Source organism: Arabidopsis thaliana (genome assembly GCF_000001735.4).
Source record: "Arabidopsis thaliana chromosome 1 sequence".
NCBI classification, from domain to species: domain Eukaryota; kingdom Viridiplantae; phylum Streptophyta; class Magnoliopsida; order Brassicales; family Brassicaceae; genus Arabidopsis; species Arabidopsis thaliana.
This window is the reverse complement of record NC_003070.9, coordinates 22,107,108-22,124,286: the sequence shown is the minus strand read 5'-3', so window position 1 is coordinate 22,124,286 and position 17,179 is coordinate 22,107,108. Positions and strand designations below refer to the sequence as shown.

Here is a 17,179-nt window from a genome sequence, read left to right as displayed (position 1 = left end):
CATAAATCCAATAAAAAGTAGTATTAAACATTTTTCCATGTCTATTTTTATAAATGATGTTTTAAAATATTGTAGAATTAAATGAATATTTTTTTGTAGAAATAATTATGATACGTAGAAAAAAAAAACGAAATAAGTCTTGTTTAGGATTGTTTCCTTGTTTGTGGAATGTTGTTGTGTACCAAAATTTGATTTATTCTTTTCATATTTGCATATATTTTAAAATAGAAGGGAATGTTCTTATTTTGTCCAACAGAAAACTATTTAGATATATTAGTCATAAGAGATGAGGCGAAACAAATTATTAGCTTCATCACCTCTCCAAAGGCTAACTAATGACTCTCTCCACGTCTAGAAAAACCCTCTTCTTCATTTGGCCCTCCACTCACATGCAAACACATATAAATATTAATGAAGACACACTAACATTTTAATTGCAAGACAAGTAGACAACCTAACAAAGTTTTGTTGTGGACTTGGTCTCTCATCTTCTCCGAGAGAGAAAGAGAGAGAGAGACAGAGATCAACAAAATTTCGGCTCATCCAAGGCTGTGTATTATCAACATAAGCCGCACACAAACGAAATGGGATTAATGGATACAAGATGGGAAACCATAGTTCCATTTATTGTTATGGCGTTGATGGAGGCATGTACCATTGCACTCACCATCTTGGCTAAGACCGCACTGACCGGTGGCATGAGCCCTTTCGTGTTCATCGTCTACACCAACGCTCTTGGCTCTCTCCTTCTCCTCCCTTACTCTTTCTACTTCCATAGAGATGAAAGGTACTTAAAAAGCATGATCTATGTGTTTATACATGGCTTTCTCAATTTGAGATATTATGATGATATAGATGTTCTAATTTGTTTACAGTGACGATGAACCCTTCCTCACGAAACCTTCCCTTGTTCGTATCTTCCTACTCGGTTTTACAGGGTTAGTTCCCTTTAAAACTTTATATATATCATTGTCTATCTATTTACATAAGATTCAATGATATATTTTGCATTCCTATTTATCTCCCAATTTCATTCAATAACTAAATATATTGGGACTGTAATAGCTGTAATAATTAAAAAAAATAGTAATTAAATAAAAAAAATTGGAACACCTGATTTCATAATTAAATAGTTATATTAGAGTTTAGATTCTTAAATTAATATTTTTCTTGAACAGGGTGTTTTTGTTCCAGAACATGGCATTTTTGGGGCTAAGTTATAGCTCTCCAATTGTGGTATGTGCCATGGGCTTGCAGTCACCTGCTTTCTCCTTCTTGCTATCTCTTGCTCTTGGGTAAACTAAATTACTTCTATTAAAATTTAAATTTCTTTAGCTATGTTTATAATTGAACTATAACTAACAATGATTTCAATAAATTTTGAATATAAATTAGTAAGGAAGGAGGGTTAGGATGGGCAAGTAAGAGAACAAAAGGAAGAGTGATAGGCACGTTGATATGTTTCACAGGAGCCTTTGTTGAAGTTATTTACTTAGGACCTTTTATAAGACCTTCTCCTCCTTCATCCCCAACCTCCAATTTCCTTACTACAATCTCACACTACTTAACTTTCTTCAAAAATTCTGACAATTGGGCTCTCGGCTCTCTCCTCCTTGCATGCGCCACGCTCTCCATCTCCATTTGGAATATTATACAGGTAATCAAAATTACGTTTCAAGATATCGATTTTCGAAAACAAATATTATCATTTGTAGATGAATCTACACACGTCTTAACTTGATTCTTAAGTAATGCATACACGTTTTAATTATTAATTATTTTTTTTGTTTTTGTTGGTCGGGTTATGTTATTCGGTATATCAGTTGGATACAGTCCAAAAATATCCTCAAGTGATGAAAGTAGTGTCTGCCTATAGTTTAGCTGGGACACTCCAATGTGCAATCTTCTCAGCGTTCATGGAGCCAGACCTAAGTGCATGGGAACTCAAACTTAACATGGACCTATATCTCATTATTGCCACGGTATATCTATGTGATCATATATTATAATTACTATATAGTATGTATTTCGTAATCTGAGGATGTGTATATATAATCATATATATTGTTCATTTATAGGGAATATTTGGGAGCATAATCAGAACAAGTGTTCAAGTGAAGTGCTCCAAAATGAAGGGGCCTTATTATGTGCCACTCTTCAAGCCATTTGGGATCCTTTGGGCTTCCATTTTTGGCACAAGCTTCTTTGTCAATAGTCTTCACTATGGAAGGTAAATATAATTTTCGAAAGTTATATTTAAACAACGAAGAGACTCAAATTATTCTCTAGTTACATGCGTTCATTTATTTTTAACCCAAATGCTTAATACCAAATCAAATATGCATATATGTTTGATATGACTTTTATTCCTGTTCAAATTTTATTATATACATATCTTAATGTGTTATATAAAAAATTTAAGTTGTCCCTTAGTTTCCTTTTTGATTTTTTCATATTTTAAAATAAGTAAAAAAGTTCAAACCAATTTTTTTTTTTTTAGTTTACATATCAATTTTCGATTTGAATATGATATGTTCAGGTTGTTAAATGTGAACTTCTTGTGAACAGTGTGTTAGGAGCTGCTATAGCAGGAACTGGATATCTATTGATAATGTGGAGTCAAGTTCAAAAAGATGATCCAAATGAAACGGTGGAGAAAAACGATAATCATCAATTGGATTCAGATGAACAGACAACTCCACTTTTGCTCGCGAATGGTGATTTTGATCAAGTTTAATTCAGAAATGGTTGTTCGCCTAATGTGTTTAGTTGTGTTATGTTAAACATAAATTAAGGGTAAGTAAATCGAAGAAATTATATATAAAAAAAAACATATGTGTGTGAAGCAAAACAAATATATATATAAAGTCTTGTAACGTTTTTTTGTATGAGAGGAATGTATCAAAGTCTATCAAAATTAAAAGTAAATTATGAGTTAAAATAAAACGAAAAAAATATAAGTTTTACTTTTTATCCAAATAAAACTCACGATGCAATCATATATGCAACCTCAAATGAGGACTAAATAGTAAATAGTTGTTACTTATATGAAACTACTTGAAGGTCCATCTTTGGCATTCGTCTCACTATAAACGGGAATGATCCGGTTGATCTAATTTAGTAATTTATATCAGTTCCAAGAGAATTTTCACAAACACTGAACCCAACCAAAACTCATTCGATATAATCAAACTACAATAAAAACAGTTCAAATAGAAAAAAAACCATAAATGACCATGAAAACAAATTGTGGTTAATGTTTTTGATATATAGCTACTAAAACAGTCAAAATTGTTTAACATCCAATTAGCTACATCTTTTTGCAGCACCCACCGCATCTGCAAAAAAAATGAATAAAATCCAAAACCGAGGTGAATGCTGAATCAGACACAAACCAGTTGTGGAGAGTTTGGTTGAAGACATGAATTCAAACCCGAAACAGACTAACCAAAAAGCTTTTCTACGAACTTTTCTTAAAAAGACACATTTGTTTAGTCATTAACTTAGAATAACTAACAAAATTATCTCTAAGCATTTGGAGGGTAATTATGCACTCAATTAGTTGCCAAATTATAAGTTGTATTGAAGGAGAAATTAGGTAAGAGGAATTCTTGATTTCGAAGGCGTTGGACTCGAATTACCCTATTTCTCTATCAATCCAACTTAATTTCGATTCTAGAATTCCTAGGGTTTGAAGAGTATGTTGGACGGTTTGTGGGATCTTATCTCTGAAAGCAGTGTTCTTATTGAAAAATTGGGAAAATCAATCGTCTCTCAGGTTTTTACCAATTACATGAGTTGTGAGTTAATTAAGGTTTAACGTATATGACCAGTTGTGTTTATGTTCTGCTTTGTGTTGTCCAATTATTGAGACCTTTTTTTTTTGGGCAAATCCAATTATTGAGACCATGTGTAAATGTTATTACTTTTTAAAGCAAATATGTAGGTAAATAAAAATAATTGACTTAAGCCAAATAATAAAATTGACAAAACCACTTAAGAAGACTGCGTCGATTTATAAAATATTTGTTGGCAATTAATTGAGGAAAAATACAGTTACGCGTTTCATAAAAACTAAATAAAATAGGATGAAGCAAAAAAAGGAAAATATCACTACGAGATCTAATGAAAAGACCTCACAAGATTTCGGACGCGCATATTAGATATGATTTTTTACGCATTTTCACCAAATTATGACCGTTGTGGGATTGAGGAAACCTAATCTTCTAAGTCTCTATATATTAAAGAATCATCATAGCCTTCTCGTTGCACTTCCCATTACGATCGAAAGTTCTCTGCTTTTTATCTCTCTCTCACGATTTAATCAAAGTTTCATCTTCTCTCTCTCTTTCAAAAGATGGCTCCTCGTCAGAAGAAACCTAACAAGTCCGATGATGATGATGGTGATTTGCATAGGAAGAAACAGAGCTTTTTCAAACAGAGATTTCCAGGCTTTAAGAAGAAAGCCTCAGAGCTCTCTGTTCTCTGCGGCAACTCTGTCGGTTTCATCTGTTACGGTCCCGACAACGATCTCCATGTTTGGCCTCAGTCTCAAGATCATAACCCACAAGCCCTACATGAGATCGTGGCCAAGTTCAATGCCTTGAGTGATGAGAGGAGGAAGAATCATGCATGTGATCTCAATGACTTCCCTCATCATCTCAAGGGTTTGTCTCGTGAGGAGTTAAGGAAGCATCTCCTTCACCTTGACTCTCAATTACTTGGAGTCAGGGAACAAAAGATAGAAATTCTTAAGAAGACGCTCACGGGTTCTTCCGAAAAAGATGGTGCAAGGGTTTCAGAGAACTCGGCCATCTCCGATCACAAGTTGAAGATAGAGCCTAATTTGACGGATATATTGTCAGAAGATCATCTAATTAGGGTTTCAGATAAGAAGCTGGGTTCGTGTGATGTATTTGACGAGTTGGCTTACGTGGTCCGCGGGTCAAGGAATTTGAACGAGAATGTTTCCAATTACGAATCAAAAGATGCAGCTTACACGGGAATGGATCATCTTGGCACTTTCGGCGGTAATTATCTTCAGGAGGCGGCGGCAGAACTTTACCAAACTTACAATCTAGGGAATTTTTGTGATGATCATGTTTGGGATCTGGAGTTTGCCTCAAGACTACCACCACTTCATACATTTAGCGATCCTCTCATGACCACCAATACTTGCCAAACGATGAGCTCCGATATGATTTCAATTTGATAACTTGATGACTACGTTAGTGAAATCATGTTTCTTTCACCTTTTCTCGGTGATTGATCATTTTTTAGTATCTCTTAACTTGTATGTTTGCTCCAACACAAATCCATGTTTGTAAAGTTGGTAGTTTTTTTTCTTGTTTATTATTGATTAATCAAACTTTTCCTTTCTTTCTGTTATTCTTTCTCTGTAACCCTATTTTGACTGCAACACCAACTTATCAGATAAACAAAACGTTGTAAACCATGCAAGAAACAAAGAGTTCATAACCTAAATTGCACAACTCGTTAAAGCTTCTAGAGCAGGGAATGAAAGTTATACATACTTGTTCAGATGTTAATTCACTGTCAAGTCTTGGAGATGCCTTGTTTTTAATGACGGATGACACGTTCTTTATGTCAATCTAGTGTTTGCTTCAGCAAGTCTTTCTGTCCCTCGACCTCGTGTTTACCAAGTCAACATTCCTAATCAGCATTCTCATAATTAGAACGAACTTCAGTGGAGTAACTCAACTGATCAACTTGTGACGTAAACACAAAATAAAGTACCCATGAAACTACATATAAGCTTTGTTCACGATCAAATTCATAAGCATATCCATGAATCAAATCCCCAAAACTTCAATTCTACAAGGCTTGCGATGCAATATAATTATTACTCTATATGCTATTTATTTGATTGCCACTGATTTGGCCACTACCACAAGTTTTAAAAAATTTGAGATAAAAATTGGCACATGTTCTCCCTAAAGTAACTGTTAGAACGTGACGACTAGTAGTTACCAATGAAAAGTTGGCAGACGTTCTTGCAAAAATATTAGCTAATGGTGAGTGACTAGCAGCTGCCAATGACAAAGCTAACAGTTTTTTTTTTTTTTTCTAAATTATCTAAAGACAAAACTAACAGTAAGTCCCCAAAAAATAACAGTTAGTTGTGAAACTATATACAGTATACTATCAATTAGCGACTGCTAGTACTGTCGAACCGACGACTAACGTCAGCTAGTTGAAGAACTTGCCGTCTCTTCTGGAACTCCGTTGGTCTATTTTTCAGCCAAAACACAAAAACTAAAAAGTTTTAAGTACTGATGTTCACAGAGCAATGATTTGTCAAATTTTTCAAGTGAAAAGTCCTCCCTTAATAATACTGTTACTTGTAAAGTTTCAAAAGTCAAAGTGGTTGTAACTTGTGGTGTAGTAAGGTAGAGTTTTACGCTAAATAAAAACATCCCAAAACTGATTATAACCCCATTCAATATGGTTCCAATTTAGAAAAGTATATAGTATTAATAGAGTAAAGTGTGGGGATGGAGTCATTAAAGGTAGAAGAGAAGTATGCATGTCTACGGATTGCTTCGACTTTACGTTATGCTAAAGTATATAAAGGTGAAAGAAGCGACTGTTGAATTTATTTCATTTTTCCTCAATTACAATTTTTTGATTAACTAGGTTCTAAATTGACGGTCATACAATTTCTAAACACATAATATTTTTTGAATATTTTATCCGTACCAACAACTATCACTCGATTCTGTCAACTCTTGAAATATTTTCAAGTTTCTTTACCGTCGAGTTATCGATCTCTAGTTCCCTCTATTACATTTTATTTGTAACGTCCAGACTTTCTTAACTTTTGTCTTTCAAAGTGTTCTTGCATTATTTCTCCTAAAAACTTTGTCAAGCTTCTGTATTTAACGTGATTTTAGCGATTAAATGTGAATTTCTATCTTGATATTTGTGATTAATGGAAGAGAGTTGAGCAAAGAAGATATTCATTTTTGTGTTTCATTCTGTCTGAATCAGTATACATACTATTTATGCGTGTTTCCAAAATCTCTTGTTTTATTGATATCAAATACGATTTATAATATACTTTAAATGTGGTCCTTAAGTTAGGTGATGTTGCTATAAATATACAAACTCTATATTAAAACTAAAATTTAATACTTTTGTTTGTATTTGTAAATTTATTTACCTATTTCTTTGTTTCACAATTTATGCTGTTCTATATTATATTCACTAGAATTTAAAAGTAATTTATAAAAATAGCTCTTTTCCTCTTCCTCTTCACATTGAAGCTTTTATTTTTCTTATAGGTTTCGTGTCCTCCAAGTGGTTCTTTCTTCTCAAAGGTCTTTAAACGAAAACGCGCAAAATCAACTTTTTGACGTTCTTGCTTTATATTGACGGTTTCTTACTTAAATTCCCCGACAAATGTCTTTCTCTTTTTCTAGCTTCATCTTCGTCTTCTTTCACTTTCTCACTCTCATTTCTTAAACCCTTTTTCACTTTCGGTGTCTAGGTTTGGATTTTATCTTCCAAGCTCCTACAAACTTAACTCGTTCTTCAAGATTCCAGCATAAAGACTCAACCTATCTCTGTTTTTTCTTCTCTTGAATTGCTTTTGGGTTTCATCAGAAGTTAAAGGAAATGGCCGGTGGTGGTGGAGGAGGAGGAGGGGTAGCGCCGCCGCTAAAACATGATGGGCTTGAGCCACATCCGGTGAAAGATCAACTTTCTTCTATCTCTTATTGCATCACAAGTCCTCCTCCTTGGCGTAACCATCTTCTCTCATACTTTCATTTGTGCAATGTGTAATCTTTGATTTAACAACTAAAGATCACTTCTTTTTTTTCTGATCAGCGGAGGCAATACTTTTGGGGTTTCAGCATTACTTAGTGATGCTTGGAACAACTGTTCTCATCCCAACATATTTAGTTCCACAGATGGGTGGTGGAAATGTAAGTTATCTTCTTAGACAAGTCATTTCCATGAACATATATAGAAACTCTGTTTTTTTATCGGATTTGTATTCATTTGTTGTAGGAAGAGAAGGCAAAGATGGTTCAGACATTACTTTTTGTTTCTGGACTTAATACTTTATTGCAAAGTTTCTTTGGGACTAGACTTCCAGCGGTCATTGGAGGCTCTTACACCTATGTACCAACCACGCTTTCCATCATCTTGGCTGGTCGGTACAGCGACATTTTGGATCCTCAGGAGGTTAGTTAAAGAAAAACAGAGCATCTATCTGTTTCTGTATCATATTTTCTCATTCATAGAGTGAAAATATGCAGAAATTTAAGAGGATCATGCGAGGAATCCAGGGTGCTCTTATCGTTGCCTCGATTCTTCAGATCGTTGTTGGCTTCAGCGGGCTTTGGCGCAATGTAGTTAGGTTAGCTAAGAACACTCAATCATATACAAAACACAACTAACAGATTCTCTTCTGCTATTTTCTGATGATTGTTCTTACTTTCTTTAGGCTCCTGAGTCCTCTCTCTGCAGTTCCTCTAGTAGCACTAGCTGGTTTTGGACTTTATGAGCACGGTTTCCCTCTGGTGTGTTATTGCTTTACTTGATCTCTCTTTCAGTTTTATAACATTTTCTTGAATACAGAGTTGTTCTGTTTCTGGCAGCTAGCCAAATGCATCGAGATTGGACTGCCTGAGATCATCCTTCTACTCTTATTCTCACAGGTTAACGCTCTGCGAAAAGCTCTTCTCGTGATTTCGAAAGAGATGTTAACTAGAGATTCATCATTTTGGTTTCTTTTTGCAGTACATTCCTCATCTCATTCGAGGAGAAAGACAAGTCTTCCATCGATTTGCTGTGATTTTCTCTGTGGTTATTGTCTGGATTTACGCGCATCTACTTACCGTTGGTGGAGCCTATAAGAACACAGGAGTCAACACTCAGACAAGTTGTAGAACAGATCGTTCTGGCCTTATTAGCGGCTCTCCATGGTTAGAGAAACTTTGTCTCTTATCTTTGTGCATTCTCTAGTGACATTATTTGGCTACATAATTTAGTACATTTTGAGACTGATTCTTGAGGATTCCAGGATAAGAGTTCCTTACCCTTTTCAATGGGGACCTCCAACATTTCATGCCGGTGAAGCTTTCGCTATGATGGCTGTTTCATTTGTTTCCCTAATTGAGGTCAGAATTGAAAATTTTCTTTTTGCTGTAACAACACTAAATACTTAGATCATTGTGCATATTCATGTTCTTATACTTCTGATTCATGTAAACAGTCCACAGGGACTTACATTGTTGTGTCGAGGTTCGCAAGCGCAACTCCGCCCCCGCCTTCCGTTCTCAGCCGTGGGGTTGGTTGGCAGGTAACATTAACAAAAAAAATTCATCCTAATTTTCCTTACTAGATTATATATTTAAGCAAATGCATTTATGTATAGGGTGTAGGAGTTCTTCTCTGTGGACTATTTGGAGCAGGAAATGGAGCATCTGTGTCAGTGTAAGACTAGTTTACCTATGAACAAATGAAGTATTTGAACCGAAACCAACGATCTTTATTGCAAAATCCAATGGTTATAATGATGATCTTGCAGAGAAAATGCCGGTTTGTTAGCGCTAACACGCGTTGGTAGTAGAAGGGTAGTTCAAATATCAGCCGGTTTTATGATTTTCTTTTCCATTCTTGGTAAATTTGGAGCTATCTTTGCTTCGATTCCAGCTCCAGTAGTCGCAGCATTACATTGCTTGTTTTTTGCATACGTTGGTAGGTTTCTTGAAACACCTCTTCTTTTGTTGAAACCGCTAGGTTTTTTAAACTGCAAACTGAGCAAAGAAATGAAATTGCATGCAGGTGCTGGTGGTCTAAGCTTACTTCAGTTCTGTAATCTAAACAGCTTCAGAACAAAATTCATCCTCGGATTCTCGGTCTTCATGGGCTTATCGATACCACAGTACTTCAACCAGTATACAGCTGTTAACAAGTATGGACCAGTTCACACACACGCAAGATGGGTAAATAACAAAACAAGAATCTCAATCTTTTCGATATCTTCCCACTTATGATAAGTTTATAACCAAAACACAAAGCTGATTTGTTGTGTTCTGTGCAGTTCAATGATATGATCAATGTTCCATTCTCTTCTAAAGCCTTTGTGGCTGGGATTTTGGCATTCTTTCTTGATGTAACAATGTCATCTAAAGACAGTGCGACGAGGAAAGACCGAGGGATGTTTTGGTGGGATCGATTCATGTCGTTCAAATCAGATACTAGAAGTGAAGAGTTTTACTCTTTGCCTTTCAATCTCAACAAGTATTTTCCCTCTGTGTGATCAATGAAAATTATGCTGAAAGTGTTCATTGGCTTGGCACTGACTCTACTCTTATGTATAACATTTTGTGTCAAATATAACTCTGTTTTCTCAAACTGTATCCCGTTTAGTTACTTTGGTAATGTACTTCTTTGTGGTGTGTGCCTGTTTTCAGCGTAGGGCACTTTGCACAGCTTGCCGTTTCAGATTGATGTTATTTGACATTTCTAGCTGGAATTTTTTCTTTCTCTAGAATACAAAGGAGGATCTAGAGAATATACACTAGAGATTTACATAAGAAGATATGGAAGTTTAACATTTATCTATTACTCCAACAAGCAGCATATATCTCTTTACCATCAATTTTTCCCCTCTCTTCATGTAGGCACAATTGTTGAGTTTTATGAACTTTGCTTCCTAGCTTTTGTTTGAACACATGAAACTCTCGTACTACTTTGTTGAGATTAAAATCGAAGATTTGCTTAGAAAGATTCAAGCTTCAATTCTCTTTCCCTCTTTAGCTTCTTAACCATAGAATTAAATTTATATAGTTTTTAATTAAAAATACAGGAAAAATTATATTAAAAATGCAATTAAATTAAATTAAATTTGTATAAGTATACTTGCAATAAACCGGAGGAAGTAGGGAAGATTATTTCTTCATTTCTGGTCATCACGTGATTAAAATGATTAATGTTGCTTAAAGAATATACCAGCTAAGGTGATTATGAATTACAGTAGAAACTCTATAAATTAATACTCGATAAATTAATAAACACAATAAATTAATAAAATATATCGGTCTCAAGTCGGGCCAATGTGAAAATTAACCAAAATCGATAAGATAATATGATAATAATTTTTTTGAAATCTCTATGTCAAAATATGGTCCCAATAATATCATAAATTAATAATTACTAATATTAAGCATACTTTTAAAGATAATCTAGTATAATATGACTTTAGTTATATTTGTCTTTTCTTAAAATTTGAATCTTTTTGAAGTTCATCTCTAATTTTCTTTATTGCATCAAAAACTCTTGGTGTTGTCTTTTCGATATGCATCCAAAAGTTGTAAAGAGTTCTAGACGCGGTAATTGCTTCCTTACGTGTCACTATTTCAAAAAGTTTCACATTATCGTTTTCAAGTTCTTTACCAACATTATAGACAGAAATCACAATTTCCTTTAAAAACTCTGAATTTTTGAGTATGCTTCATTTGCATCTAGATATTCGAATAGTTTGTTGACATTTATTTTAGAGTATTTATAATAAATGACTATAGATTTGAAAAGAATGTACAAATTAACCTTGAGTCACAGTATCTTGTCGGAAACATGTTGGAGAACACGTGTAATTACGTAAATGTCCTTTGTAACATGTTATTTTTCCGAAATACATGCGATAACATAATATCCTCTTTTTATCTTGTTATTTTCTCTTATTACATAGTATTTGTAAAAAGCACATAGTATTTTTTGGAAAAAACATTCTATTCAGTTTAATATCTCATTTTATCATGATATTTTGTAGTAATACACGTTTTTTATTAAGATCACACGTGATTTCTTTAAAAATATATTCTTATTTTTTAGTAATACATGGTTTTTATTAAAATCACATATAATTTTTTTTTTTTAAGATTCTGTTCATGTAAAAGAATTTCATAATAATGTTTTTTCTTAAAAATTCATAACGTTTTTTGAAATAGCATGTTTTTAAACTAAATATAACATGTGAAATTTTAATGTTACATGCTATTTTGAAAAATTACACGGATGTGTTTCGTTTACTGTTCATCTTTCAACAAATGAAGGGTAGCTTTGTTATTTTCTTTCTTCCGACAACGTGGGTCCATGGTTATTTTGTAAAAAAAACTTTCTCTCTGCTAGTTTCTTAATTTGTATGTTTTATTTGGTTATCTACTAATATTACCCTTTATTTTATTCCGGAAAAGATAGTATTGTATTTTGCTTAAATATTTTTATAAATTAAATTAATATCACTATAAATTAATAAAATTTTATGGTCCTAACATTATTAATTTATAATGTTATAGTGTTAGGAAAATGTTGTACAACAAATTTTGTATTTTTCTTAAGAAATCGAAGCAATTTGAGCGACCAAAGAGGCCAGTGACTTCTGCTTCTGTCTCATCCTTCTCTGTAGTCTCTCTCATTCCTTTTGAGTTTTTTCTTTTTCTTTTTTCCTTTTCTAGTTTCCACTCTCAATCTCTCATAGTTATCTTCCAAGTTCATTGAAGTATTTTAATCAGAGATGTCTTGACATATTGATACATGTGCGTGTTCGTATTTATACGTGAACTGTTTCACATAATAGACCAGTACGATCTAACATTCTTCAATTTGTACGTAAAGGCCTAATTAGGAAGTAAGTCATATGACCCTATAACCCTATTAAATAATAGATATGTAAATTAAAATGGCGATTTTCATTCTTTCCAATCCATGCAAATTGGATGAATTGATCCTTTTGCTTTTCCACGTCCAAAAACGTTTATAATTTTCCCGTCTCTTAACTTACTTCTTCAATCTAAGATGGCCACGACGTAATAATCCAAGTAGTGTATATTACCATCGTTACGTTATTATCCAAATTTAATTCATAGTTGACAAAACAAACAAGAAAAACTATTTTCTTTTGAAATGATAACTTTTTTTTCTTGATTAAAAAATGATCTTGGGAAATCGAATCAATTGCACATTGAAGCCAATATGAATTCCATTTATTTTGTAAAAGCTGACAGTAAGTTTATTTATTATCATGTTTGCATATAAGATTATTTATTATTATCGTTATACATCATGCAAAACTTTAAAGCTAACTAATCAGCGACACATGTAAAAGTTTCCTCAGAGTATCTCTCGTCAGAAGATTACATGTACCTTTGTTTCTGTTTGATTTGTCGGTTAAACGAATTTAAAATGTCCATCTTCTAAGAAAAAAATGTTAATTAAAATACGAATAATATACATATTGATAAAGTGTGTAAGATCACTCGTGCAGAAATGCACGTCTCTAAACATCCTTTGGTGGACATACTTTGACTTAAAGAAATTTACATATATAATACATATTTTCCTTATCCAGCTCCAGAGTTTCTATATATCTAGTGCATTCCCAGCTCAATTAAATTAATTTGGCCTTATTTTTATTTTCATAATTTGCAAACCTAAAAGTTTTAACATAAAAAAACTTTTTTGATTTAGCTATTGCAAAACGTATCAATGAACAAGTAAATTACAAAACAAACACTGTTTGATTTCTCGTGGTCAGGGTATATAAGTATTATATGTATCTCTGTAATATGGAATAAATGTCATTTCCGCAAATTTTGAAAATACAGTATTTTTAAGGAAATTATGTGCAATAATATTCTCACATGATTGGAACGTCTATAATATTTACATAAAACTGTTTACGAAAAAGTTGACATGCTCTGTAGGATCCTTCATAGTTGGTGATTGCTGATGTAGTGTCCTGGTGGCGATTCTCTTTGTCGGAAAACGATTGGACATTTCACACACTGTTTTTGTTACTATAGAAAAGTATTTGATAATTTATGGAAAAGAATTAGACTTGATGATGTCAAAAACATATAGGAGTGATGAAAAGAAATTAGTCTTCGCACATAAAAGAATATCTATTACATAATGCTAAGATTTGCGTTTTACATTATCTAGTTGCTTGATTGCTTCTATGATCTAACACTTTTGTCAGCAATTAGATATCACCTAGTTTTTTTTTTCTTTTTTTTTTTTTTTTTTCCTATAAATGTCACCTAGTTTGTATTGTATCTGCCTTTATCATTCTTTTTTTTGGGTCTAAATCCTTTATCATTCATACTTCTACTCCAATGACTAATTTTCTTTTCTACTTTTATGACTTAATTCAATTTTCCCCTATTATATCATAAAATGTTCAATATTTAGATAAGAGTTAAATACAATAACCTATGACGTAATTTATGTTTTGTGTTTGTCTCCATGCGTTTTTTTTTTTGGTGTTTTTTTTTTTTGCTAAACTGTTGGGTGTTTTAGGAGAAAATTTATTTTAGATTAGATGATATTTATAACTTTCAATGCAAAACTAATTATATTTTTATTGGTTTAGATAATTAATATTTTGCAGATTGTTTTACTATTAGTTAAATCGTGCTTATCTAAATAAAAATAATGTTTTCATTTATAAATACAAAATATTAATCGTATAAAAAACCTTAATCGAAAGTATAACATTATTTATATAAAAAGAAGGGAAAGAAAAAGGATCCTTAGGTTCAGTGTACTATGGTTAATGACTTAATGGTTTGGTAGAAGAAGCCAAACAATTAAAGGATGTAGTATTAGACAAGTGCTTTGTTTAAAACGAATAATATATAAGAGTTTTGGGTGTTTAGTGGCAAGCAAAGTAACAAAACGACATTCTACAACTAACTTTGGACTGTCCTAAACACCACCACATTTTCTACTTAATAAGTGGTTCCCTTATCTATACGAAGATTAGTAACACCATAGAATACCATATATATATATATATATATATATATATATATATATATATATATAAACCAAAAGAAGAATTATATTTTTTTGATATTTTATGAACCAAGGACGATATATTATATAACTTTTTGGGATAAAATTTGAGTTTATTTAAGTGAAAATAAGAAAGCTAGAACCATAAAACATGAGAAAGCCCACTTAATTTAATCATGAATATTGTTAATTCATTGATACATTGTTAATTTGCTAACTAGTCATTAATATGTTCAGAAATTTCATGTTCAAAACATATACAATACAAATAGTAAGTTAGTAACTTCTAATTCATAGAACGAATTAAATCATGATCAATATATATATATATATATATATATATATATATATAAACTTTATTAACATGATATTGGAATCCAACAAAACTGTAATTTAATTCTCCTATATACACCAAAGACTAAATTTTTTGAATGATGACCAATAAACAATCTAATCACAAAATGATTTAATGACGTCATTGTTCCAACTTTGTAGGAAACCATTCAGCCATTGTAACTCAAACAGCCACCTCTGGCATATAAGCGAAAATGAACAGAACTACCACATTTTTTCAAAATTCTTTTCAAAAATATCATTTCTTCTTCATCCTTTTCTAATTATCTACCACATATCAAATATTAAATGACATAAATGCTTTTTCTTTTGCAGACGCCCAAAAGCTGCCAAAAATTTGGCTTCCATGTTTAATTCTTTCCTATATTTTTTATTATTTTTATTATTATTTTATATTTATCATTTTCTATTATTTTTTCTTTTACTCTAAATTTTTATCTTTTTTAAGAACAATGAAGTTTTCTTCTTCTTTTTCTTCTCATATGATTTTCATCTCTTACAAAATTTAAATTTGGTTTTGAAATATATTTGATTAATTGTATATTTTTTGGTCCACGACGTTAAATCGGCTAGACGGCATCATAATTTTGGTTCACAATCTTGTCTCCGATCTAATTTATTATTCATTTGATTTGAATTTATTCTCAATATAATTTGACTACTCAATCGATTTGAACTTATCCCCGATCTAATTATATTAGTCATTCGATATGAATTTGTGGTTGTGTCCTCAACTCACAAGTGAAGATCTTCGCATATCTCTTTGGAGGAGCTGTGTTAACCTCAACGCTTTCAACATTCATAGACAGCATCATAAGGAGTCGACTATTGTTGATATCTATCATGGACACTTTTCTAGGCATGTGGTGTTTTGTGCTTGATGGATTGGCTCCCTTTGTGATTGGGATCACGGTACAGGACCGTATGGCACGAGACCTCTCTCTATTTTGTCTCACTACTGCAATCATTGGCTTTTTACTCACGAGCCCAGTAGATTCCACAAGCAACAACTTATTGGATCCTAGGAGTCTCCATGGTCCTTTCCATAGCGCTAATTGTCTTCTTTGTTGACAAGACCAACCATTTGCGGTATGAAAGTAACAAGCAAACCAAGAGTTTAAGTCCAAGTAACAAGTGAGAATTCTTCACAAACGGATGATGGTGTTGTTTCTTTCCTCTATATATTTTTATTTATTTATTTAATGCTTATTTTTTCTTATTGTTTTCTCTCTTATTCTTAACTTTTCTTCTTTTTCAAGAACAATGAAGTTTTTTTTCTTCTTATGTGATTTTCATCTCTTACAAAATTTAAATCTGGTTTTGAAATATATTTGATCAATTGTATGTCTTTTGGTCCACGACGTTAAATCGGCTACACGTCATTATGATTTTGGTCCACAATCTTCTATTCGATCTAATTTATTACTCATTCGCTTTGAATTTGTTCTCAATCTAATTTGACTACTTATTCGATTTGAACGTATCCCCTATCTAATTCTATTAGTCATTCGATATGAATTTTTTCTCGGTCTAATTGTATTAGTCATTCGATATGAAATTTTCTTCAATATAATTGTATTACCCATTCAATATAAACTTATCCTCGAGTTAAATTCTATCATTCATTTGATATGAATTTGTCTCGAGTTTAATTTTATTTTTTCCTCATATGTCCTTCGGTTATTTCAAATCGTCATGTGGACAAGTATTCTAGTACTACCCGTAAGGACAAATTTCCAAAAATTGTCCCCCCTCCCCCTCCCCCTCCCGATATATGATTTTGTCCCCCAACGATGATAAAGATAAATAGCTAATCGTCTATTCTAACTGATCCATTGCATATTCCAACTGGTTGTCCATCCTAATCATTCGATTTAAACTTGTTGATGCTTCACTCTTTTCTCTATCATCACTTTTGTCCCTTTATCTGATAAACAGAAATCATGCTCTACTAGCAAGGGTAAATCATCATCAAACTATCACATTACTACAA

The 17,179-nt window shown here is 32.5% G+C and overlaps 3 protein-coding genes and 1 non-coding gene across 4 annotated transcripts; 3 read left to right on the top strand and 1 right to left on the bottom strand.

Annotated features, from left to right (window-relative positions):
* Window positions 1–405: 405 nt before the first annotated feature.
* Window positions 406–2,912, top strand: UMAMIT35 (Nodulin MtN21 /EamA-like transporter family protein). The gene is made up of 7 exons (NM_104697.2): window positions 406–787; window positions 876–938; window positions 1,179–1,295; window positions 1,396–1,657; window positions 1,824–1,982; window positions 2,079–2,230; window positions 2,569–2,912. Exons 1-7 carry the CDS (start codon window positions 585–587, stop codon window positions 2,735–2,737), a joined length of 1,125 nt encoding a protein of 374 aa, NP_176213.1. The 5' UTR covers window positions 406–584; the 3' UTR covers window positions 2,738–2,912.
* Window positions 2,913–4,357: 1,445 nt separating this feature from the next.
* On the top strand, window positions 4,358–5,313 carry AGL49 (AGAMOUS-like 49; the record flags this gene model as incomplete). Its single annotated transcript, NM_104696.2, has 1 exon — window positions 4,358–5,313. One exon carries the CDS (start codon window positions 4,358–4,360, stop codon window positions 5,210–5,212), a length of 855 nt encoding a protein of 284 aa, NP_176212.1. The 3' UTR covers window positions 5,213–5,313.
* Window positions 5,314–7,268: 1,955 nt separating this feature from the next.
* NAT7 (nucleobase-ascorbate transporter 7) lies at window positions 7,269–10,616 on the top strand. The gene is made up of 13 exons (NM_104695.5): window positions 7,269–7,765; window positions 7,852–7,949; window positions 8,035–8,211; window positions 8,286–8,386; window positions 8,474–8,549; window positions 8,628–8,687; window positions 8,770–8,954; window positions 9,053–9,149; window positions 9,245–9,331; window positions 9,407–9,465; window positions 9,560–9,729; window positions 9,817–9,977; window positions 10,076–10,616. The coding sequence occupies exons 1-13, from the start codon at window positions 7,639–7,641 to the stop codon at window positions 10,292–10,294; spliced, it is 1,617 nt and encodes a 538-aa protein (NP_176211.2). The 5' UTR covers window positions 7,269–7,638; the 3' UTR covers window positions 10,295–10,616.
* Window positions 10,617–16,830: 6,214 nt separating this feature from the next.
* Window positions 16,831–16,941, bottom strand: MIR426. Its single transcript, NR_139875.1, has one exon. It is a non-coding gene; the product is annotated as a microRNA ath-MIR426 precursor (primary transcript).
* Window positions 16,942–17,179: the final 238 nt, after the last annotated feature.

Bases quoted from the DNA above. Each gene is read 5' to 3' on its own strand.
- UMAMIT35 (NM_104697.2), top strand. From the start codon at position 585: ATGGGATTAATGGATACAAGATGGGAAACCATAGTTCCATTTATTGTT. The intron at 788-875 runs GTACTTAAAAAG...ATTTGTTTACAG, and splicing joins TACTTCCATAGAGATGAAAG to TGACGATGAACCCTTCCTCA. The intron at 1,983-2,078 runs GTATATCTATGT...GTTCATTTATAG, and splicing joins TATATCTCATTATTGCCACG to GGAATATTTGGGAGCATAAT.
- NAT7 (NM_104695.5), top strand. From the start codon at position 7,639: ATGGCCGGTGGTGGTGGAGGAGGAGGAGGGGTAGCGCCGCCGCTAAAA. The intron at 9,150-9,244 runs GTCAGAATTGAA...TCATGTAAACAG, and splicing joins CATTTGTTTCCCTAATTGAG to TCCACAGGGACTTACATTGT. The intron at 9,466-9,559 runs GTAAGACTAGTT...ATGATCTTGCAG, and splicing joins AATGGAGCATCTGTGTCAGT to AGAAAATGCCGGTTTGTTAG.